The following is a 24,017-nucleotide window of genomic DNA, read 5'->3' as shown; positions in this document are numbered from 1 at the left end:
TTTATTAATTTTTTATATTTGTTTTAAATACCATTTATTATAGTTTCGTTTTATATGACATTTATACCTAAATTATCTTAAATATTCTAAACGAACTTTAAATGAATAATTAGATGACAGCAGTTAAAACACTTCCATTAGATTTACAAATTGATGTTACATTCTGGCATGAATTTACAAAAAGAAAATTAGAGGTATTTAAATTGAGTGAAAAAGCTATTCCCATTTATGGTAGTGTAGAGGCAGGAAGTAATATTATTAGATTAACACACGCTTCTTTTGAAAGACAAGAGAGTTGTATTGAAGGGGAGTTATTAAATTACAATACACTTATTTCATTTAAAGAAAGTGATAAAAAGGCAATATTTACAGAATTTTCTGAGAGGTGTATGAAATTATATGAAGAGAATTATTCTATTGTAGCTAAGTTCATATTAATAACATATGGTGATTTAAAAAAATACGACTTTCATTTCATTGGAGGATGTCCTGTACCAAAACAACATAAAGTAATTGGAGAGATTGTTAATATAAATAATGAAGAATCAAATGACGTATTAAATAAATTTAAAGAAAAGAATTGTATGGTATTAAATAATCAATTTGAACCTTTAAAAAAAGGAGATAACGAGGCTTATATTCTTGACTTATCTCCAGTAAAAGAAACCCCAGGATGGACGGTTAGAACTCTTATTCATCATAAATTGGATATTATTCATTGCATTAGACCAAATAATAGTTTTACATTAAAATTAACTCATTTAGAAGAACCGCTTAAAGGAAGTAGTGGATGGTTTACTGTAAAATCAACAGGTAAAATCGCTACACAAATTCATCATCTTGCGGAGTCAATGAATCCAGAAATGTTAGCTAGTCAAGCAGTTGATTTAAATTTGCAATTAATGAAATGGCAATTATTTAGAAATTTAGATCTTCCAGCTATTCAAGCTACAAAATGTTTATTAATTGGAGCAGGCACATTAGGATGTAATGTATCACGTGTATTAATGGGATGGGGAGTTCAAAATATAACATTTGTAGATAATGGAGTTATATCCTATTCAAATCCAGTAAGACAAAGTTTATATAAATTTGAAGATTGTATTGATAAAAAATATAAAGCCCAAAGAGCAGCAGAAATGGTTAAAGAAGTATTTCCTGGCATGAAGTCTAAAGGAATTGTTATGTCAATTCCAATGCCTGGTCATCCTATTGGAGAGAAAGAAATTGAGTCAACAAAAAAAGATATTTTATTGCTTGACCAATTAGTACAAGAGAACGACGTTGTATTTTTACTTGGAGATTCAAGGGAATGTAGATGGTTACCTTCAATGTTATGCTCAGTTTATAATAAAATTTGTATTACTGTTGGACTTGGATTTGATTCTTTTGTTGTTATGAGACATGGAGATAGTTCTTTGGATAAAGAACATAAACCCTCATGTTATTTCTGTGCTGATATTGTTGCACCAACTGATTCTTTGTCAAGAAGAACTCTTGACCAACAATGTACTGTTACCAGACCTGGAATATCATATATTGCTTCTGCTTTAGCTGTTGAAATACTTATTTCAATGATTCATCATCCACTCCATTCTAAAGCACCAACCTCTGGAGAGGGATATATTCCTCATCAATTACGTGGATATCTAAACACATGGAAAATTGAAGAAGGAGTTGGGTCTGCTTATAGTAAATGTATTGCTTGTTCAGAAGCAATCAAAGAGGCATATACAAAAAATGGAGTAGAAATGGTTCTTGATGCAATCAATGATCCAAAGACTTTAGAAAACATAGTTGGTATTCCTCAAGAAGTAGAAAATGATATTGAAATTTTAACTGATTCTGAGGATATTTAGATTAAAGAGGATTTAATTTAAAAGATCTTTTGAACATTTCTTTTGAGTTTTTTCTTTATTACATAGTAAACTATTACAAGAGAAATAAAATGAATAGAAGAGAATAATATTAGTCTCTATTCAACATAATGAAATTCTATTGTAATATTTTTGTATTTCTTTGTTTTTGTTATAACAGAAATATAAAAAATAATGTTTCTTTATTTTATTATTTAAAAATTAAATAAAATTATAAAAATAAATATCATTTGTTAAAAGAGAAAGAGAATGTCATAAATAATTGACTAGATGTGTTAATAACATGTATTTAACTATTTAAACATCAATATTTTGAAATTATAAACATAAAATTAAAATAAAAATGATAGTGTATATATTAATCAGATAGAAGAATGGACAAATAAAAAAGTATTTAATATACTATTTGATTTAGATATTGATGATTGGAATATTAATACATCAATATTTGATCAAAGAATAAATAATAAAGAATAGAGAGTCATTATTATTGAAGATGAAGATGGAAATAAATTTGGAGGATATGTTAATGAGAAATTTGATGAAGTTGATGGTTATATAAATGATTCACAATCATTTTTATTTTCATTAGAACCAAAAGGAATGTGAAATTTGATATTAAACAACCACAATATGCATTTGGTTTTTGTAAACAATCAGATAATTGTTTGTTTGCATTTGGATGGAGTGGTGATATTTGTGTTTGTAAACAAAATAATAAAACACAACCATATTGTAAACAATATTCATTTGAATATGAAGGAATATCAAATGCACTTTGTAGAAAATTTAATTTCACACCAAAACGAATCATAGTAATTGAAATGAAATGATTCAATCTTGAATAATTGAAAATGAAATAAAAAAGAATAAAAACAAAACAATGAAGAATATGAACAGCCATTTCATTTATCTGTCAATGAATGAAATGGTGAATTAAAAATTGACATAATTCAATGTTGATTTATTTTATTTCATTTGAAATATTCACACCCAATGGGTATCAATTAGTGAATATGTTAAAATTTTATTGGATAAATATAATAAAAACAATTTGAATATTCAGAGAAAGATAGTCATAAGTAAAATAAAAGAATAAGAGATAATATGTCAAAACACAACACTATACCACTTCATTTCAATATAACCATATTTTGAAAGAAGTTTTTCTTACACACATCTTTTTTATTCAATGAGTTAAATAACTATTCTATATTATTGTTCTTAGTTTAATACTCTTTACAATATTCTTACAAAAGGGATATAAGTAACAAGTATCGTATGAATAGTTTCTTCATAATGATTATAATATCACTCAATAACATTTATATCAACATTTCTAGAATATTAAGTCATCATACAACAATAAAAGATATAGAGTATAAACTAAGTTACAAGAAAAGAGGTATGAAATGTAAAATAAATATGTTTATTTATCATGAAACAAAGAAAAGAGAGTATTATAAAATGAATATAAAGATACTCTTTTGGTATAATTCATTGTGCACTAATATTCTAATACATCCAAAAGTAATACAAAATATATTAAAATATTAAGACTAATCTTTCATTTATTCTTGTTAAAAAAAATGAATGATATTAAGAGGTAGTTAGAAATGTATTGAATTATTGAAGGAATTAAGAGAACCATCCAATTTGATATTGGGATTGTTTTTCTGATGTAAATGTATTGAACATATGATTCAGCTTTGGATTTTTAAGAAAAATTACATTTGATTCTAATAGACTCTTTATTGTTTTATATTTTTGGCTTGTCATATTTGTCCAATTAAACATATGTTCAATTCCATCCAATGTTATACATTTAATTGTGAAGAATCCAACAGTTATTAGATGGTCAAGAATTAAACTAAATTCCTTAATTTGATTCCATTGAATACCATTGTGAGAATTGTTCACTTCATTATCTTCAATCTTTCGAATATTGGAAGAGCCAATATTTTTCTGTTTGAGCATCATTATCCAAAGACACATCATCACCATTGTTGGATCATCGACATTAACAATGATCTTTTCTACAAACACTTCAATTCCATCATATGGTTCTTTGATAAGCTCTTTAATTCCATCCATGTCATTCTCCAATATCTCTTTTATCTTGTCATCACCTACCTCTTCCCACTTAATATGCCCAAGAACATCACTACGTATGCTTTTTATTTCTTCAATCCTCTCGTTGATATGATGATGGTATTCATCTAAATATGTTGGGTTTGGAAGAGCATCATTTCTGGCTTTAATAGTATTGATTGTGGAGATTAAATCATTCCCGAGATAAATAAAGTTTTTAATATCATCCCATCTTTTCTCTGAGTTTAGCCATTCAATAGCTAGTTCCCTCAATCTCTTTCCAATACCATTTTCCATTAACGTTGTTGATTCTATTAACTTACTGATATTAGTTGTTGTACTTCTTTTTCGAATTAATATGGAAATGAGTGTTTCAATCTCTTTCATTCCTACTACTTTGCTCAATGATATGATGTCTTGTTCATTAATGAGTTGCTTTTCTTCTATTTTTGAACATATCATTCCAACAACATACCCATTAATTCCCTCATTAACAATCATTCTTTTATTTGAGCTAAGCCATCGTTTATCTTCTAACCCCATCATTCCTTCAATCCTACTATAAATCGCCTGACAAATATTAACTTTTTCACTCATTTTCATTTGTGAAATGGTGGTTTTCATTTCCTCCCATTTTTCTCCGCCTTTATTTTCAATAACTTCTTCTTCTATAGTTTTAATCAATTCTTGTTTGAAATGAGGGATACAATAGTTTGCAAGATATCCTGCAAGTTCCCAACTATTCTGACTAGACTCTATTTCTTTGGAATAAAAAACTTCTAATGAACTTCCTTGTTCAAATTCTTTCATTCCATCCTTCCATTCATTTCCATTTCTCATTTCTTTTTCTCCTTCAACCTCATCACTTTGTTCATTTGGATTATTTTTTCCCATATCATTTGGTGTTACTTTCTCAAAATAATAGCAACTTTCTTCATTTAATACAGTTTTGTTTGAGGATAGTTCATTTGGATGGAATTGAAGATATTTTTGAATGATTCTTCTAACCATTTCACTAAGTCCATTTTCATCATTTGGTAAATCAGGTTGAAGTTGATACTTTTCAAATAAAAGTTCATTGATTGTTTCAAGATTATATTGTTCACTAGCTAACTTTTCAAACAACTCTTGTGTTTGTATATCATCACAATACTGGAATAAGTCAAGACGAATTCTATACTTTGAGATATAACCCTTTCTTTCTAAGTTTAACCAATAGTTTATAATCAGTAAAATAAACAAGAGACTATGTTCTTTTCTTAATTTTCTCCCTTTAGAAATCAAAGAACAAATTTTTGCATCAAAATCTATTGGATAATACAAGAGAGTTTTATTACTCTTTCGTTCAATATTACATTGTACCATTTTAAAGGCAATTAGAATAAATGTTATCATTGGATATTCTTCTCCACAAATTCCTCCATTATTATTTTCTTCTCCAATCATATCAAATTCTTTAATTAAATCAATATGTAAATCAAGGAATTTAGCTTTTTGTTTACTTAGAATGAAATATTCTTCAATACTATCAAATATAATTGTACAAATATCTTTTGGTAATTTTTTAGTTGTAACTTGATTAGCTAAATATTTGACCAATTCTGGTGTTTCTACTTTTGCTGAAATCCATGTGATAAGTGATGTAATTTGTTTTAGTTGGGTTATATTTTCATCATAAGAAATGTTTTGAAGTAAATTTGATAAAATCTCATCAACAATATTAACGATTTTATCATGGATATATCCATCTACAATACACTCTTTGCAATCATTCATTGTACATAATTGACTTGTATTATCAATGAACATTTCAAAATATAGTTTTATTGTTCTGATAAAAACATACATTTCTGTTTTTGACCATTCTATAATTTTTCTAATATCATTATTTGTTTCATCCCATACATTGATATTATATACTGTTGGATATTCTTTATTGTTTATCCTCTCTTTCTTATTAGAAACTAGGAGTGGTGCAATAGGAATTGATGTAAATAACTCTTTAATTTCATTTCCATTTATTTCAAGTCCTTCTTTATAAAATTGGTATGGTAATGTTACAAGATATTTCAACCACACAGAATCATTTTTATGTTTTTGAATTAATTTGTAGAAATCATAAGTAATTATTGTTCCAACTGGTTGTTGTTCCGATGGACTAATCTCAAATGATGGATGACTTGCTTTGAATTTTGACGTTAATTTAATAAATCCATGAGATAGATTAGACATTCTCACTGTAATTAATTTTTTACACCCTTTACTAATACAATTAAAATCAATTCCATCATATAAGAGAATATATTCTTTAACACTCTTTGGACATTCTATTACTGATAATCCTTGAACTTTTGTTATTGCTGCTTTAATCCAATTTTTTGTTTCTTCATTATTATGAACCATTAATTGGTCAATATCAACCAGAGATACAATCTCAACTTTAAGTCGTTCTATTTCTTGTTTTGTCATTCGGAAATGTTTCTTTTGGTCAAAACAATCAATAAAATTGTAACTAATAATAAAATAAACAATTTGTGCAAGAATTTCTTCATATTTCTTCAATATTCCCATTATCATTTTTAATTCTGAATCGGTTAAATAAGGAATAAGACATATTGTTGTGACAATAAAAAGATCTTTTGATTGGGAATTGTTTGGTTCTTCTTGATCTCTTTGTATTCTTCCAATCCATGTTTGAATAGCAAGTCGACGATTATTGTCGTTCGTTCGTTGGTTTTGTTGAAGTAGTTTATATTCTTTATCAATTGATTTTTCAATAATAAAACAAACAAGGTCTTTGTAGTCATCATCATAAAAATTACCATATTTTTCAAGTAATCTAAAGTTTGATTGATAAAACCATACACACTCTTCTTTTAATGGAGTAACATCTTTTCCTTTATTTTCATATCTAATAATTTCATGTAATGGTGAATAATAATTATTACTCAAAAATGTTTTTGCTTTTTGAACAATGTTATTGTATTGAATATTGAATTTAGACTCAGACATCATTAAATGTATTTATAGTTCTTTCTTTCAGTTTGTTTTATCTGGTTTATTAAAAAGTGATATAAAAACAATAAATTTTTCAAAATGAATCGTCCTTCTTAAAGTAACCCAGCATTGGCATTATCTTCTAACTTTTGTTTGATGATATCAAACATTTGTTTTCTGAATTCATCAACTTGTTTCATTTGAGCATATCCTGCTATGACTCCTTTAAATTTCTCTGCATCCATTTGTTTAACTGATTCAATAATATCACTCATAGTCTTATAATCCCTTTCTGAAGAAATTGATGGGTCAATTACTTTATATTTTTCAACTGACTTTTCTGCTCCAATTTCATCGTCATTAGCAATTTGGCAGATAATCGCATTAACAAAATGTTCTTTTGCTCCAAATCGAAGTGCTCCAGAATTGAGTGCATCCATCCCTATCTTATCAAATGTTTCATATGCATTCAATAATTGTCCACTTAATGCATCAAGCTTAGCTGCTGAAATTTTAAATGGCAATGCAGACGCTGGTCTGTTATCCATTTCATAATGCCCAGCTGCTGTTTTATATGCCTCAGAAGCTTTATCATATTTTTTCATACTTTCATACAACTTTGCAATCTCTTGTTCTGTTTTTGCTGCTTGTGAAAATGATCCATTAGTTATATAATTCTCAACAACATTTTCAAGTGGTGCAATTGCATCTTCTGGATGTGCTCCTTTTGACAAACATAATGCTTTGTTTAATGCTGCCTTATTTGCACTTGAATTATCACCTAATTTTGTTGATAATAAATATGCACGATCATATGCCTCTGCTGCTCTGTCGTATTCTTCACTAGCCTTAAATAAATTAGCAGCTTTATTAAATAATTCTGCTGCATCAGTCATGTTTGCTTCTTTATTGAAAAAAGACCATTTATTTTGGAGAGTATTTGCTTCTGCAAACATTTGTTCTGCTTTATGGTTTCTTCCTGATGTTGACATGATTTGTTCTTTTTCTTTATTTTTCTTTTATTTTTTTGTTTTTAAATAACAATCTTACTTTTTAAGACTGTTTTTTTCTTTTATTTTCAACACTTCTGTAGAGATTGTTTAGTGATTTTCCTTATTTTGGAGGAAGGTAAATAAAAAGTGAGGAATGGCAATATTATAAAAGTTATTTAAAGAAGGTAAATATACTTTTTTTTAGAATCATATTTTTATTTTTCTACTATCTAAAAATAGAATAATAGTGTTATCAAAAAAAAACTTAAAAAGACATAAGTGATGATAGTGTTTTTTGCACTTCTTTGTTTCGCTCATGCAGCGTCTGATGATAATGAAAATTCATTCGATGCTATTAATGAACGAATTAAAAATGATTCATACAAAATTGATGGATCACTTCATAGTGGAATTTTAGTATTATTTTACAGTGATTCAGGTAATGAAACTAAACCATTTGCTGGAAGGTCATTTGTAATTCCGACTGACGTAATGACAAAATTAAAAATTAATAATTTCTATGATTTAATAGGGAATAAAACAAACGATGACATTTATTGTAGAGTACTTGTAAATTATAGATATTCAGAACCACATCTTGTATATTCAGCAAGTCAAATACCAAAATTAGTTTCAGTACAAGTAAATCTTGATGATGATTCACATATTGAGTCAGTTGATTGGGATACAGATTGTAATGATTGTGCTAGTAGTGATTGTTTAGCAGATTTTTGTGCATTTAAAATTACTGAATAGTTTGTTAAAAAAAAGATTTATTAGTGATGAAAGGAAATTTATAGTTTTAGTGATGGAACGACTTGTGCAGAAGCAAGAAAAAGTAATAAAGAAGCATGTGGGTTAATTCTTTTTGTTGGATGGAAAGGACAGGCTAAAGCACGGTATTTAAAGTCATATTTAAATTTACCATCACATTTCTCTAAATATTCATTAAAAGGACAGTTCTTAGACTCAGCTGCAGACTTTGAACAGAATTGGTTAAGTTTCTAAGTAAAAAATAAATTAAATGTTTAGAAACGATTATTTGTTTAATGATGTTCTATTTTAAAGGAATTGACGATATTTTGAATCATCAAAAATAAAACAATGAGACACTTTTTGTTGGAATTGTGTTGATCCATAAAGTGTAAAAACAACACTAAGCATTTTATTCATATTTTTAATCTTTTTGATTGCTTCTTTTATTAAACATGTGTTCCAATCTATAATAGATTCTACTTCATTTAAAGAAGAAATGCATAACCATTGTTGAAGATTTATTGGTTCAATGTCTTGAGGTACAATAACAATTATTTGGTTTGTGACTAACACAAAAATATCTTTTGTAATTAATGAGGAAGATAATTGAGTTTGTTGAACATCATCAAATGCAATAACTTTGTATAATAATGGAACAAATTCAGATAATAAAGATGGAGAAAATGTTTGTAAATGATACAATAATTCATAACGAGAATCAACAGATAATTGTTTATTATTAAAGAATTCATGTTTACTCATTCCATACAAATAAATAGGAAGGAATGATCCTTGAACAAGAAGATTTTTATATGTTATTAAAGAATCCATTGTTTTAGAGATTGATTGATTTAAAGTATATTGTTGAGCTTGAATTAATGTTTGGGATAATAATGCATTAATAGTAGCTTGTGTATTGATATTTGTCATAAAGTCTTGTATATTAGAAGATACATTTAACCCAATATTAAAAACACGTGTTCTTTTAGAACCATCACTAGTAATATAAGATAGTCCAAATTGAAAAAGAGCTTTAGAATATTTAATTTCACCATTGATTGAAAGATGAAAAACAAATGTTGAGTCTTTTCTAAGTACAGGCATTGTATAATTTGTAATTGTTTTTTGAAAATAATGACCATTTACATAATCTATATTAATGAAATTAGGTTGTCTTAATCTAATTGCACAATCAAATGCAAATGGTATTAAATTAGATAAATCTATTACTATATTTTGTAAAGGTGTTGTGTTTGGTTGATAAACTTTTAATACTCCATTTGTAAGATGACAACACTCTGAAATAGTTGGAACATTTAAGTCTTCATTTTCAAATAAGAACATATGAACAACAGTATTAACTGCAGAACAATGTAATGCTATTTTTTGATAGAAATCATTAGAATGATCAGGCTGTAATAATATAGGTTCTTGTGTTGAATTAAAATAATTTTCATTAACTTTCTTTGATAAAACCCCTTTTCCTAATCCACATTTTGTTCCACACACAGAAATAATAGTACCACCACGTGCATTTAATAAATCATTTGCTAATTCAAGACACGTACCAAAACAACACCCTCTTGGATTATTTTCTGTTAATTCTTTCATTTGTTCAATATCTAATAAAGAGTCAAATAATTCATTAATACGTTGCTTATTATCTGAATTAATAAATATTGATTTATAATAAGGAATTGTATATTGACTAACTTTCTCATCAATAATAGGAAAATTCAATTGTCTTGTAGTATCTCCAATCTGATATAAAGTAATACTAGTATTATATGTAATAATACAAATATAATGACGTAAAGAAATAGAATTATTAACATAACTTTTCAATGAAATAAGCATATTCTTATAATCCTTTGTTTGAATAAAATTATAAGAAGTGTCTATCATAATAATTGTTTGGTAAATAGTATTCATTGACTTCTGATACTCAAATTCATAAACGTCATTAGTTAATTCAGGAAATGAGTTAACACCATCTCGTTCCATAAATTTATATCTCAAATAAAACTTTTCATTACTATGACGACAATATCCACAAATATATTTTCCTCCTAATCTAATCCAATTCATTTCTTTACTCATAAATGCTCTACAATATGCACACCTTCTTATTTAATACTATCCTTTTATCTTTAAAATAATTAAACAAACCGTGGCATATCTGAAACTGCATTTACTTGAATATTAGGTACCTCCTTTTCAGCAAAAGGTGTTATTTGTAAAACTAATGGAATTGAATATTTCTTTAACATTGAGTCATTGTCAGGAAGTACAGTAGAATTAAATGCTACAAATTCTGACATCTCAACGTTATTGATTGTTTATATTTCTTAGTTCTTCTTTAAAAAAAACAACCATATTATATAAATGTTATATATAACATTTATATAATTTACTTGATGAAAGTAAAAGAGTGAGTGGAAGTAAATAAAAACAACAAATTGAGAATAATTAATAATGAATTAATGATTTTCGATAAATATAAAATGATAAAAAGCCATTTGCTAATGAAATTAGATGACACAGTGTTATATTTAATCCTTTTGAAGGAGTTGTTATATGAAAAAATATAAAATATAAAACATTAACCATCATACAACTATTAAACCAAGGACGACAATAAAACTCAATAGAGTCTATAATAAACATAGATATATATGCAAGTAATACTCCATAAAATGATTGTTGATGAGAATGATTTCCATTTTCTAACATATCATTTGATGTTAATATAGAAGAAACAACATATAAAATTAATAAATGATACATAGCAAAATGATAACTACAATTCATTCCAAATAATAATTTTTCACAACATCTACTAAACCTACATGAAAATGGTCCAATACTTTGATAATAAAGGGACAAAGGTGCTGGTGGATATTGAGGGAATGTAGTAATATAACTAATAGGACGAATGTCTGTTTCTATTGAATCTGAAGATGATAATAAATGGGAAAAGACAAGAAAGAAAAAAGTTGTAGCGAAAGAAAATGATGAGATACTTTTATAATTTGAATGAAAAGATTGACACATTGGGTCTTTGAGAAGTTCTGATAATTTTTTGATACATAATCTACAAAGATAATAAAAGACAATGTAATTAATGAGAATTGACAATTTTGGCAATAAAAGTTTTAAATGTTCTTTTTCTGAACGTATAATTGATAAAATAGAAAGTAATATTGCTGTGATGATTGAAACGTTTTGTGGATCCATTACAGATTTTTTAGTTAATGAAAATAATCTATTTCCCATTGACATTGTAAATTCATTATTAAACATAGACACAATTAATGTAATAACATAATATAATAAATATATAATTGGTAAATTTGATAATACAAAACATACAAAATATCTAAGAGGAGTTATTCCATTAGGTGAAAAAGAGACTTTCTTTTTTATAGAGTCATAATGAATATTCATCAAAATGAAAATATTCAGTTCATTCTTCTCTCTATTTTTTAACAATTGAAGTAAAGAAATGATTAAACAAAAAAATAAATAAATAACAAAAATCAGATGAAGTGAATAAAGAAGTTATTTAAGCATAACTGTCAACAATTTTACCTTCAAGTTCAGCTCGTAACTTTTTAATTTCAGTATCTTTCTGAATCATTTCATAATTCATTTTTTGGATAATGGCATCTTTTTGTTTTGCTTCATCAACCAAAGCATCATTTTCATTTTGTGATTTTTGAACTTCAGCATTTCTTGCATTAATTTTTTGTTGAACTTCTTTAATTTCTGCTTCAAGTTTTTGTTTTTCTTGTTGGAATTCTTCTTCAACTTTAAGAAGTTCTTCTTTATTCTTTGATTGTGCTTTTAATTGATCAACCTCATTAGTTAATTGTTCTTTTTCTTTTTTAAGTTCTTCAACCTGAAGTTCTAATGGTTTTTGGGCTTCTTCTAAGATTTGGTTAAATTCATCTTCTTGAGTAGATTGAATTTTATTGTACATTGTTTTTAATTGAGCATTATCATCTTTTTGGAGTTTAACTTGATTCTTTAAAATGATTGTACGTTCAGCTAATTGTCGTTGTGTCAATTCATACATTTGTTGAAGGTCAGGAATGGACTTTTCCTGTTCTTCAATTTGTTGCATTAATTTAGCTGTTTCAGTCTTAGCATTCTCACACATTTGAGTAACAGTTTTAGTGTTTTCACTTATTTTTGTATTTAATTCAGCAACACTCTCTAAAAATAAGTACTAACTACCAATATAAGTAATTTTCTCATTTAACAAACTTGGTGCTGTTGATTGGATAACTTCATAGATAATTTGGTATGAATTACGTAAAATGTGATATGCCATATTAAGGTCATTTCTGTTTAGTGCAAGAATAAACTCATCATTATAAAATATTGGTTGATCCATTTGACTCATGTCTTTCAATTTTTGAGTTTCAACTCTTTTTGATTTGTTTTTTAACTTTTCTTATTTTTATAAAACAAATTTAATTATTGTAAAAAGCAAAAAAATGAATCAGAACCCTTTATCCTCATATTTATTCAGTATGAAACTGCGAACAGGGAGACTGCCAAGTCTAGTCATCATCTTCATTTATCTTTTTTTTCTTTTCTTGTTAATTTAATTTTTTTATTATTCTGTAAATTATGGGTTTATTTCTTTTTATAATTATATTATTTAATTATTCTTTCTATTTATTTCTTTTTAATACTTGAATTACATTTTATTTATTTTTTTCTTGTTAATTTTACGACTTAATCTCGACCATTTGTATATTTCTTCTATAGACTCTGGTAGTTGAGGTGATGGAGTATGTTCACTTCCTAATTCTTCATACCCTTCCTCAGAAGGTGTTAATAATACTTTTTTTAAAATCATTTGTTCCAAGGGAGTAGTGTCATTAGTAGATAAAACATCATACGGTTCTTGAATAGTTTCTTTTAACTTTCTTTCTTGTTCTTTCCATTCACAGTGTTTGAATATCATCATTGGCTCTTCTTTAGAAAATACACCTTCAACATTAATCCAACCATGTTGTTTGGTAGAGTTAAAATGAAAATGATAGTCATGCAAAATCGAAGTAATTTCATCTCCATACAATAATACCATCCCATTGTTTGGTAAAACATCACTAAATTCTTCTAAACTGGAAGCACCACTTGCAATTAATTTTTCAATTTCACCAAGTTTTAGAATTTCATTCACACTAATGTTTTGATTTCTTGCTGTTTTTTCTCTCCATTCACACAATTGACTAAATGCCTTAAATTGCTCTTTAGAGTATTTTCTATAAGATGCTCTCTTCTTAATGATTCGTTTCATTTCATATTTTCTTCCACCTGGTAATATTTCTTTATCACTTTCCACAAATACATCATGAAGAAGATGTTGTTCTATTAACTTATTTCGAATCTTAATGGAGAAATTAAGAAGTTGTAATGTGTCTAATCCAAACCAACAAATGACATATTTTGAATAAGGTCGAATCATCCATTCATCATTTGTCTCAGGAATTCTATCTGTCATTGTTTTAAATAAATCAGCATAGTTATAACAGATATTCATTTTTTGACAAGCTACATCGAGTAAAAATACATTATTTGTGGTTATTTTAAATTGATAATATAATGCTCTGATTCCAAAAGCTTTATAACATACTTTTTCAATGGAAGTACTTTCAAAAAGAAGAGATGTTGTTTCAAAAGATTCTTTTAATTTTAAAATATCCAGAACATAAACAAAATGACTGAAAGCAACAAAAAGAATACAAAGATATCCTCTATAATTGTTTCTTTTATCAATACCAAATGAAAGAGAAACTTGGTGATATTGCATAACTCTTCCCATAAAAGATTTTAATTCTTCTTTAGTAGAAACTTCAATAAGACTCATATCTTCCATCTTTGGTAAAAGTTGATTATCTTGAAATTGATATTGCCAAACTTGTTTTGTATCATCTCCAAAGAATAAAATAGGTGATTCAATTTCATAAGTATTATTTTCAATTGCAATAGGAAGTAGAGCATTTTTTGAGTTAATTCGATGGTCAAGAGATTCTAATGAATAAACAGAAAGATTAACTTTTGGAGAAACAAGAATTTTAGATGGATTTTGTTTCTCATTAAGATATTCATTACATTGATGAATAATACTATTTGAAAGTTCAAGTATTTTTTTTGGATTTGTAAGAATAGTTTCAGGATCATCAGAATATCCTAAGTCATCAAGCACCTTTTTAATTAACTTGATTAAATGACTTTTTGATTCTTCATTATTATTCACACCTCCTTTAATAGCTTTATCAGCATCATCCAGTAAATTCTGCATTTTGTGATTTAATAACTTTTCTTTAACAAATTTACACTTTTAGACAAGTGTCTTTTCATTTAGAAAGATAAAAAAAACAAAGAATGAAGATGAAAAAACATCATAATTATTTAAATCAATTCAAATTATTCACGACTACAATGTTTGGTTCTGTGTAATCAAATTTGACATTTTCTGTTGTAATAAGAATAAAAGCAATTACTGAAAAGACCATCACCAACAATAAGAAGAAAAATGTAACAATGTACATTGCAAGATTTTCTTTTGCAATACCAAGAAATCCCATCACTTTTATTTTTTAAGTTCTTTTTTTCTCAGATTCTATTAAATCTTTTTTTTTTCTACTCAATGAAATAAAAATAATAAAGCTAAATTTTCTTTATTACAGTCTTCGATTTCATAAATTATTTTTACAGAAATAATATCCTTAATATAGAACAAGAAGAATATAAGAAAAAATTAAAAGTTTTTATCTTCTTTAACAATTTTTTGAAATTTCATAAAGGAATAACAAAAAACTCAAAAAAGAAAAATGATAAAAAAGAAAAACCCTTTAAAAATAAAAAGAGACAAGTTAAAACACAATGGAAGAATATAATGATGAGAATGATCCTGTTGAATTAGAAATGCCAGTATATTTATGTGATAGTAATGAACAAGAATTATTTCTTATGCAATATCCAACACGATTAGCATGGAGACCATTTGACTTATCACAAGTAAAAGAAGTGAGATACAAACCACTACAAAAAGGAATTGAAATGGATGTAAAGTTAGAACAAGACTTTATTGATGAAGAAAGTATTTATAAAATTACATCTCAAACATACAAAGGAACAGTTACTGAAAATAAAGCTAATTATGCTGTTGGATTTGTTAAAGAAGTTAAAAATCAACCAACATTAGTATTATTTCCTGTTTCTACAATTGCACAAATGAGACCACAACTTCAATATATTGACGAAGATATAATTGATGAAAAACCAGAAAAAGCAGAAGGAATGACTGCAGATGGAAAGAAGAAAAAAATTGCAGTTTCAGCAGCACCAACAAAGAAACAAAAAGATTTAGAACAATTAAAAAAGGATGAAGCAGAAGAAGCTATCAAAATGAAATTAAATGATACTACTTCCAATGAAACTATTGAAGTTGTAGAAAGAATGATTAAATCATCAAAAGGGAAAATTGAATGGGAAAATGATGTTAAAGAATATATTAATAAACTTGCACCATTAATTGAACAACCAGCACCTTTATTACAAAATCGAGATAGAATTATTGATACATTACGTATTGGTAGAATTATGAAATTATCAAGAATTACAGAAGTATTAAAAAGTTCAGAATCAGCATTAACAGGATGGTTAGCTGAATTATGTTATCTTGTTAATGGGGCATTAGTTTTAAAAGGAGAATTTATTCAAGAAATTGGAGAACGAGAAAATTGTGTTAGAGAAATTGTATTATCTACACTTTCATTAAAGAAAAAAGTTAAGATGGAAGATATAGAAGAGTTATGGCCAAATTATACACAAAGAATTAAAATGGTAAGAAAAGTTTTTGATAACTATTGTACATTAGTTAAACCAGAATATGGAGAATATTATTGGGTTGCTAAAGTTGAAGATGAAGAAACAGAAAATGAATGGACAACACTTGCACAATCAAGTAAGCAACATTGGAAAACAGTTAAAGAAGGTGTTATTAAAAGAATGAAAGAACTTGATGTTGAAGGAGATGAATTTTCATTTGGAAAAATAATAACTGATAAAAAGAAAGTAATTGGATCATTAAATCAAGAAAATCAAGAACCATTATCTCAATTATTAAAAGGATTATTACTAAAAGAAGGTGCTATGAAAATTTCAACACTTATTGATGGTGTAAAGAAAGAAACTAAACGTAAAACAAGTAAATTATATAAACAAACTATTACACAAGAAATTATTGAAGCAACATTAGAACCTATTTCATATCATATTGGATCTGTTTATGTTGGAAAAAAATGTCCTAAAGATAAAAATGAAGAAGTTAGAAATGCTATTCTTCAATTTGCTATTGAAAAACAAAAATTTACACAACAAGAATTAAGAACTCATTTACAATCAATGAAATTTAATGGTTCTAATGAAATTATTTCATTAACTGAAATAAAACGTCATGTTAGTGAATTTATGGAAATGCATGGAAATATTTGGACAATGAAAAATGGAGATATTATTTCTGATGAATAATATTAATTGAATAAATTAGATTTTAATCAAACATTACTTGTTCCATCAAGTGTTTCTTTTCTTCAATTAAATTTGATAATATTTCATTATCAACAGTATCATCTTGTGGATGACTAATATTTGGTGTTTCATTTACAATTTCTAACATCCATGTAGAAACAACTCCAAAGTTAGGTCGTTGATTTGGTTCTTGTTCCCAACATTTCATTATAACATTTTTCATTTTTGGACTTATAAAATCAGGAAATGGAAGTCTATATCCTGCAAGAACATGTGATTTAATTGAAAATAAATCTTGGAAATCACAAAATGGTTCTTCTTCACAAATTAATTCCCATGAAGTAATTGCATATGAATAAACATCACTTGCATATAAATAATGATCTTCATATGTTTCGGGTGCAAGATATAATGGTGTTCCAAGTCCTTTATCAGAATTTCTTTTAATTCTTGAAGTTCCAAAATCTGTTATTTTAGCAACTGAATCAGAAGATAATGATAATGAACTTAACAAGATATTATCTGGTTTTAAGTCAAGATGCATAATAGAATTTTCATGTAAAAAACTCATTCCTTTTGCAACATCTTTTAATATTCTCATTTTAAATTTATATGATAATTTAATCCCATCAGGTGGTGGACGACAATAATGGTTTAATGAATCAAACATTGCATATGGCATAATTAAACTAATTTCTGGAATATATGTTACTGACCCAATATATCCAATGATATATGGATTTCTTAGTCTTTTCATTAAATTACATTCTGCTTTAATATCTTTTATCATTATTTCTCGTTCTTCTTCATCTGTAAAACTCATTTTAAATGTTTTAATTGCAACAAAAATACCTCGATAACTTCCTAAATATACAGTAGAATATGTTCCTTCTCCAATTGGTGTTTCAATCATTCTAATTTCATCCATATCAATATCTGTAGATGCTGATGCTTCGATTTTAAGTGTAAAATTAAATCTATATTTAATTTTTTTTCCTTGTGTCATCAAATTATGTTTATCTCTATCTTCTTTTGAATATGTTTCTTCTGTTTGATTTCTAAGATTATTAATAATATCTTCTAAATTCACTTTTCTTTGTGAAAAATAAACTGTACTTGGTATTTTCATTCCATGAAGTTTAATAGTACAAAACAATGTAAGATAAATCGTTATTGTAGCTTTTCTTTTAGGTGAAATAATTAGATATTCTGGTTCTGTATGAAATACATATTTAGGTGATTTAGGCAAATGAATAATGACAAGCATATATTTATCTCTTTTGTTTTTAAATACTACTTGATTGAAATATGTCTTTCCAATACTAATAAATTCACTATCTCCAAATGTCAAATCAACACAACTCGTTGTAAATGGAAGTTTTTTATCAACTTCTATCGGGTTAATAACACTAGAATTAGATATATTTAAAAACATATTTGGTTGTTCTACTAAAAATACTTTAGGATCAAAACCTTTCCTTTTTCTAAATGCATTGACGATTAAAAATATTCCAATCATCAATATAAAGATAATCCAAACACTTCCAATAATAATTAATAAGATATGCCACCACAATATACCTGTTTCTTTACAACTTAATGGATCATTTGGGTCAGTTGTAAACCCATCAATACACTCACAAAAATCATTACAATTAAGTCCACCATCACATTCCTCAAATTCATTTTTTTGTTTATTGCCACAAGTTTTTAATTTACACATCTTATGTTGAGTAGGTTCATAACCATCTTCACATTCACAATTCATCAAACAATGTTTATTATTTCTATTACAACTGCCTATACCTAAATTTAAACATTCTTTACTAATACAATAATGGTTTTGATAACTATACCCTTCTTTACACTTACAATGTTTATCACATCCAGAAGTTCCTAAATAACAAGGATTTTCTTGAGTGGTATTAAACTTACCGTCATAATAACACAATCTACTACAATCTTCAAAACCATATCCTTCATTACAAACACATTTAAACTCAGAAATAACACATTGACCATGCCCATTATCTTGGTTACATTTGTTAACACATGACGTTTGAATTCTAAGAGTTAATGGTTCATTTTCAATTGACATAAAAAAATGTCTTAATTCTTCTTTTTCTGAATATACTTTGAATAAAACACCGTATGAAGAACCTTCAGTTGTAGTTAAACCACCTTTTTTACCAATATGAAGTTGTTTACACGAAAATGTATTAATATTAATTTCTTCAACATAATGAAAAGAACTAGATAACTTAGTATCAAGAATAAGAGTATGATATGGGACTGTTTTTACGGAGAAAAATATACCTTTTCTTATTATTGGAGAACATTTCATTTGATAAATAACAATATCTTTTTCACCAACAACCATTGTTTGTGGTTTACCAAATGAAGTATAATTATCAGTGTAATCAATAAAATCAATATAGTCATTTCCATCAATGAGTAATGAAGTATGAAATATATCTGAATTTACAGATGCCTTTGCATTGAATGAAATAGTATAATTGACTCCGTTTAATAATCCAATAAATAGAATAAATGTATTTGAATTTAAAAAGACTGAGAATGGTTCATCATTTGAAACAATTGATGAAGCTAAACAATTCATTTGTCCGTTAACAATATTACTGACTTGCATTGAAATTTCCTTATTTACAATTTGTTGATTTGAGTCAAGTATTTTAATATTATAAATACTCATTTGAGTACCTTCAGTAAGAGTAATTGAAGTCCACTTTCCAAACAGATAGTCATTAATTTGGGATGTATTAATACAAGGTGGAATAGAAGGAGTTACTTCAGACATATCAAATGAAAAAAATTTCTCAGAGAAGTCTAACGTACACTCACTTGAATTTACTGGCATTCTATTAAACTCATTTCCTTGAATTTTATTAGAAATGTCAATACATTGGTCTTCAATATTTAAATAAACTGGGTTTGTTAATTGGTCAACCTTTTTTGATGAAATATAATAATCACATTTTTCACAACTATCATCATTATCGTCATATCCTATTTTACATGTTATACATACTTCAGTTTCACATTGACCACATCCAACATTATTACAAAATGTAGAAAAACATAAAGTAATTATGATCAACAATAGTAATATCTTCATTACAATTTTTTTTAGTTTAAAAAAGTATTGTTTTTTTAGTACTGGATGGATTTTGTTTATTATCTAAAAATATTTTTCTTTTCGTAGCAAATAATTTTCAATTGACTTTTTTAAAGTTTTTTCCTGCTATAATTATGTTTTTGTTTTTGAGTAAAAAAAATATGATTTTCTAAAAGTGAAATGATTTTGATGAACTAAAAAATATAATTAAATAGAAGAATATTAAGTAAAAACTATATTAAATAAAAAAAAGACTAAAAAAAGAAGAATCTCAGTTCTTTTTTTTTAATTCAATTTTAAAATAATATCCGCATTATTACTTATGAATTAACTTTTCTTTTGTTAAAATTTGTTATTTTTTTTAACCAAATAATTATGAAAATAACTTAGAGTAATTAAATTTATCATATTAACTCAACAAATATAAGAAAATTAATGATAGTATTATAAACAATTAGCTCTCATAGTTTGTTTAATTGTATATGAGTCAATAGTAGTTATAAACTGTTTGAACCACAACTAATGAAAGGATTTAAAAAAAAGTTAATTTAAAGGAAGAAAAGTTATTCCTAAAAAAAAAATAAAAAGTAGTACCCAATGTTCTATTTCAAATGAAATTAACTCAAATACTTTTTTTTTCAATAATTTCCATACCATAATATTTCATAGTTATGAACCATATCAATTCTGTATTTATTAGATCAATGATAATTCCTCTTATTTTCATTAACTAATTGTTTCTTAATTCAATCCTCTCTTGTATTTTTTCAAAATATATTTAATTAATATGTTTACTTAACTAAAATGGATTTAAATAATTATATGGATGACCATCACTGGTATTTTTGTCTTATTTATATTTTGATACACTTAATTAAATATTTTTTTCAAAATAACCTTTCTTCCTGTTGGGTTATGTCTCTATATTTTTTAATGTGTATATTCAATTCAACTCTTGAATTTAAATTATTCGTATTAAATAGTTTTGATTTCAAACAAACTATACTTATTCTTTTAAGAACATCATATATAATATTAAATTATTAGATAAGAATAAATGATAATAAGTCTTTTTGAAGTATTTTAGTGTTAGATTTACTGTTTTTTTATTCAAACATTATCTAGTAGAATTTTCTATCCATTCTATTCTCATTATTCTAACTCGAGATAATATCTTATATCATCGTACTATATCAAATAGTTATGTCTCAGTGAATTATAAAATATTTTAATGTTAAAAAAAATGACTTTATATATTATTTAATATGAATTTATTATATTTTAATTCTTCTTTAGTGTTATTCTTGATACTTCTTGTAAACAATTTCATAATTACATTCAGAAGATATTATTTAAATAATTCTTTTCTTTCGTTATATTATTCTTTGAGTATAAAAATAATTCTTCTTTTAACTCCTTTTTCTCTCTTTTGACACCTTGTTGTCTAATCTTTTTATTCTTTATTCTTTTTAATATCTTTAATATTTTCTTTTTTTGTGTGTAACATATTATTGTTTTTTCATGTGTTATTCTTTTATATTCCTTATCTTTATTATTATATACCTATCACTTCGTTTTTCAGTTATTACTTCTTTCATTATTTCATCAATTCATTTGTATAAACCCAAAGCAAATAAAGTTATTAAAAATTTTGTTCAGATTTTATTGAAATGAAGAAAAAAGGATGAGTTAGAATGGTGATTTTGGTTAAAGTTTAAAATAAAAATAATACAAAATAACAAGAAATATTAATACATCAAAGTTATTGTTACTTCCTAATTTTCAAAAATAAGAACAAATTAATAAAAAAAAATTATAACTGATTGGTTATCTATTTTTTGTTATAAAAAGAAATATTTAAAAAGTTAGAAAAATCTTTAAAACAGCATTTATGAAAATAGTAGAATTTCCCCTTTTTCCAGAAGTTCATCCAAATAATTATCCACAACCATCAAGGGATTTAACACTTTATTACAAAGAAAAAAGAAATAAGTGTATAGATAAATATCATAACAAAGTAAACAATATTGAATTACTACTAAAACAATGTGAGAAAAATCATTTTGAAATAAAAGAATCAATAAAATATGGTACATGTAGATCATGTCATGAACATGGAATATTTGGTAAATTGTGTGAATGTTGTAAAGAAAAGACATGTTTTAAATGTTTAAAAGAAATTTCAATTGAAGTTCAAAAAGAAAAAGAAGAAGAAATTCAAGGTAAAGAAAAAATAAGTTTGTTTGTACAATAATTATGAGAATAAAAGTATTTAATTACAAAATAGAAATTATTTTATGTAAGAATTGTATGGCAGTATTTGATTCAATGAAAGAAAGAAAGTTACTTATTCAAGTTCTTTCACAAAGTCATTACAATATAAAATTAAGAGATGATGTAGTTAATGCTGCTCAAAAAACCATTACAGTTAAAAAGATGTTAAATAATGCACATGATAAAAATGAGATAATTGAATTATGTCATAATGGTTTAAAAACAATAAAAGAAATGCAAAGACTAATTGATAAAATAAAAACTGAAAAACATCAATTTGATTCAAAATCTGATGCAGTTATTGCATCAAATATTTTAAGAGCACTTTCTTATTTTAATGGAACATTTGGATTTTATTTAATTGGAGAAATTGAAGTTTGTTATATTATTATATTCTAAACCATATTTAATAATGAATTAAATTAATGAATTGATAGAAAACTGAAAAAAGAATGAACAAACCATTACCATTACCAATTATTAATTCAATAAATTGTAGTGTTGTTCCAATAAATGGTGGAATAATTAAAATTAAAGGTATTGGAATTGCATCAGGAATTGAAGCATTTTGTAAACAAAAGAAAATTAAAAGTGAATTTATTAATGGAGATTTATGTCTTTCAATTCCACCAACTACTTTTCAAGAAATTGGACAAAGCGTTGGACTAGAATTACTTACTGCAGATAAAAGAAAAATTCCACTTCCTGGAGATATTATTTACTGTGATTATTAGCAAAAGAAAAATATGATCAATTGAAATTTAATTAAAAACTTCTTCCATTCTCATAAAGTTTCCATTATCATTATATGGCATCCAAAACATTTGTTTAATTCTTCCTAATGAAGAAACAACAGCACTTTTTCCTAAGAGTGGCATTAATTTATCACTTAGTATAATATCAACATCAGTAATAGTTCTATAACAAAGCATTCTTATATCAATAGAGTCTCTATCTAATGTTATTTTGTTATACATTACAGAATCTATACAATTTTGTGTTTCTACTTTTAATTCAAAAATTTCATTAAGTATTTGAGGAGGAACATTAAATAATAATTGTTGAACTTTTTCAACTAATTCCATTGCTTTTCCCATAACTTTTCTAATTTTTGAATTAAATTCATAAATATTATCATTTGTAATTATAAATGGATCAGGAATTTTAATTATCCCATTCATTGGATTAATATATTCTTCAACTGTAATTTGAAAATCAGAAGGAGCTTGAAGAAGTGCAGTTGAAATTATACGTACATTTTGTAACCAACGTTTTCCAATTTCATCTTCTATTATTTCAGTTTGTAAAGCAGAAGTTTGAATATCTCTTAAAGAGTTTTGT

General features: G+C 25.9%; 13 protein-coding genes across 13 annotated transcripts in view; 4 read left to right on the top strand and 9 right to left on the bottom strand.

The window, feature by feature from the left end:
* Window positions 1-113: 113 nt before the first annotated feature.
* On the top strand, window positions 114-1,859 carry EHI_064700 (autophagy protein apg7, putative; the record flags this gene model as incomplete). The annotated part of the gene is made up of 1 exon (XM_648915.1): window positions 114-1,859. One exon carries the CDS (start codon window positions 114-116, stop codon window positions 1,857-1,859), a length of 1,746 nt encoding a protein of 581 aa, XP_654007.1.
* A 1,656-nt stretch (window positions 1,860-3,515) lies between these two features.
* Window positions 3,516-6,983, bottom strand: EHI_064690 (uncharacterized protein; the record flags this gene model as incomplete). Its single annotated transcript, XM_647662.2, has 1 exon — window positions 3,516-6,983. The coding sequence occupies one exon, from the start codon at window positions 6,981-6,983 to the stop codon at window positions 3,516-3,518; it is 3,468 nt and encodes a 1,155-aa protein (XP_652754.2).
* A 95-nt stretch (window positions 6,984-7,078) lies between these two features.
* Window positions 7,079-7,957, bottom strand: EHI_064680 (alpha-soluble NSF attachment protein, putative; the record flags this gene model as incomplete). Its single annotated transcript, XM_646100.1, has 1 exon — window positions 7,079-7,957. One exon carries the CDS (start codon window positions 7,955-7,957, stop codon window positions 7,079-7,081), a length of 879 nt encoding a protein of 292 aa, XP_651192.1.
* Window positions 7,958-8,239: 282 nt separating this feature from the next.
* Window positions 8,240-8,994, top strand: EHI_064670 (uncharacterized protein; the record flags this gene model as incomplete). Its single annotated transcript, XM_646099.2, has 2 exons — window positions 8,240-8,712; window positions 8,764-8,994. 2 exons carry the CDS (start codon window positions 8,240-8,242, stop codon window positions 8,963-8,965), a joined length of 675 nt encoding a protein of 224 aa, XP_651191.2. The 3' UTR covers window positions 8,966-8,994.
* Window positions 8,995-9,019: 25 nt separating this feature from the next.
* EHI_064660 (Sec24 protein, putative) lies at window positions 9,020-11,034 on the bottom strand (the record flags this gene model as incomplete). The annotated part of the gene is made up of 2 exons (XM_646098.2): window positions 9,020-10,835; window positions 10,883-11,034. 2 exons carry the CDS (start codon window positions 11,032-11,034, stop codon window positions 9,020-9,022), a joined length of 1,968 nt encoding a protein of 655 aa, XP_651190.2.
* A 148-nt stretch (window positions 11,035-11,182) lies between these two features.
* On the bottom strand, window positions 11,183-12,160 carry EHI_064650 (uncharacterized protein; the record flags this gene model as incomplete). The annotated part of the gene is made up of 1 exon (XM_646097.1): window positions 11,183-12,160. The coding sequence occupies one exon, from the start codon at window positions 12,158-12,160 to the stop codon at window positions 11,183-11,185; it is 978 nt and encodes a 325-aa protein (XP_651189.1).
* Window positions 12,161-12,278: 118 nt separating this feature from the next.
* Window positions 12,279-13,121, bottom strand: EHI_064640 (uncharacterized protein; the record flags this gene model as incomplete). The annotated part of the gene is made up of 2 exons (XM_643453.2): window positions 12,279-12,931; window positions 12,983-13,121. The coding sequence occupies 2 exons, from the start codon at window positions 13,119-13,121 to the stop codon at window positions 12,279-12,281; spliced, it is 792 nt and encodes a 263-aa protein (XP_648545.2).
* A 300-nt stretch (window positions 13,122-13,421) lies between these two features.
* On the bottom strand, window positions 13,422-15,032 carry EHI_064630 (uncharacterized protein; the record flags this gene model as incomplete). The annotated part of the gene is made up of 1 exon (XM_646096.2): window positions 13,422-15,032. One exon carries the CDS (start codon window positions 15,030-15,032, stop codon window positions 13,422-13,424), a length of 1,611 nt encoding a protein of 536 aa, XP_651188.2.
* Window positions 15,033-15,616: 584 nt separating this feature from the next.
* On the top strand, window positions 15,617-17,266 carry EHI_064620 (uncharacterized protein; the record flags this gene model as incomplete). The annotated part of the gene is made up of 1 exon (XM_646095.1): window positions 15,617-17,266. One exon carries the CDS (start codon window positions 15,617-15,619, stop codon window positions 17,264-17,266), a length of 1,650 nt encoding a protein of 549 aa, XP_651187.1.
* Window positions 17,267-17,288: 22 nt separating this feature from the next.
* EHI_064610 (protein kinase domain containing protein) lies at window positions 17,289-20,402 on the bottom strand (the record flags this gene model as incomplete). Its single annotated transcript, XM_001913614.1, has 1 exon — window positions 17,289-20,402. The coding sequence occupies one exon, from the start codon at window positions 20,400-20,402 to the stop codon at window positions 17,289-17,291; it is 3,114 nt and encodes a 1,037-aa protein (XP_001913649.1).
* A 1,891-nt stretch (window positions 20,403-22,293) lies between these two features.
* On the top strand, window positions 22,294-23,410 carry EHI_064600 (uncharacterized protein; the record flags this gene model as incomplete). The annotated part of the gene is made up of 3 exons (XM_648919.1): window positions 22,294-22,639; window positions 22,690-23,051; window positions 23,114-23,410. The coding sequence occupies 3 exons, from the start codon at window positions 22,294-22,296 to the stop codon at window positions 23,408-23,410; spliced, it is 1,005 nt and encodes a 334-aa protein (XP_654011.1).
* Window positions 23,411-23,437: 27 nt separating this feature from the next.
* On the bottom strand, window positions 23,438-23,857 carry EHI_064590 (uncharacterized protein; the record flags this gene model as incomplete). The annotated part of the gene is made up of 1 exon (XM_001913613.1): window positions 23,438-23,857. The coding sequence occupies one exon, from the start codon at window positions 23,855-23,857 to the stop codon at window positions 23,438-23,440; it is 420 nt and encodes a 139-aa protein (XP_001913648.1).
* A 115-nt stretch (window positions 23,858-23,972) lies between these two features.
* Window positions 23,973-24,017, bottom strand: part of EHI_064580 (TBC domain containing protein) — a gene marked incomplete at both ends in the record, with an annotated part of 1,155 nt that continues 1,110 nt past the window's right edge. The window contains one exon of the mRNA XM_001913612.1: window positions 23,973-24,017. This exon is cut by the window's right edge and continues 1,110 nt beyond it. Coding sequence (XP_001913647.1) covers window positions 23,973-24,017 — 45 coding nt within the window.

The sequence above is a fragment of the Entamoeba histolytica genome, genomic scaffold (genome assembly GCF_000208925.1).
Source record: "Entamoeba histolytica HM-1:IMSS scf_1104750517247 genomic scaffold, whole genome shotgun sequence".
Classification (NCBI taxonomy): Eukaryota; Evosea; order Mastigamoebida; family Endamoebidae; genus Entamoeba; species Entamoeba histolytica.
This window is presented reverse-complemented; position numbering and strand designations above follow the sequence as displayed.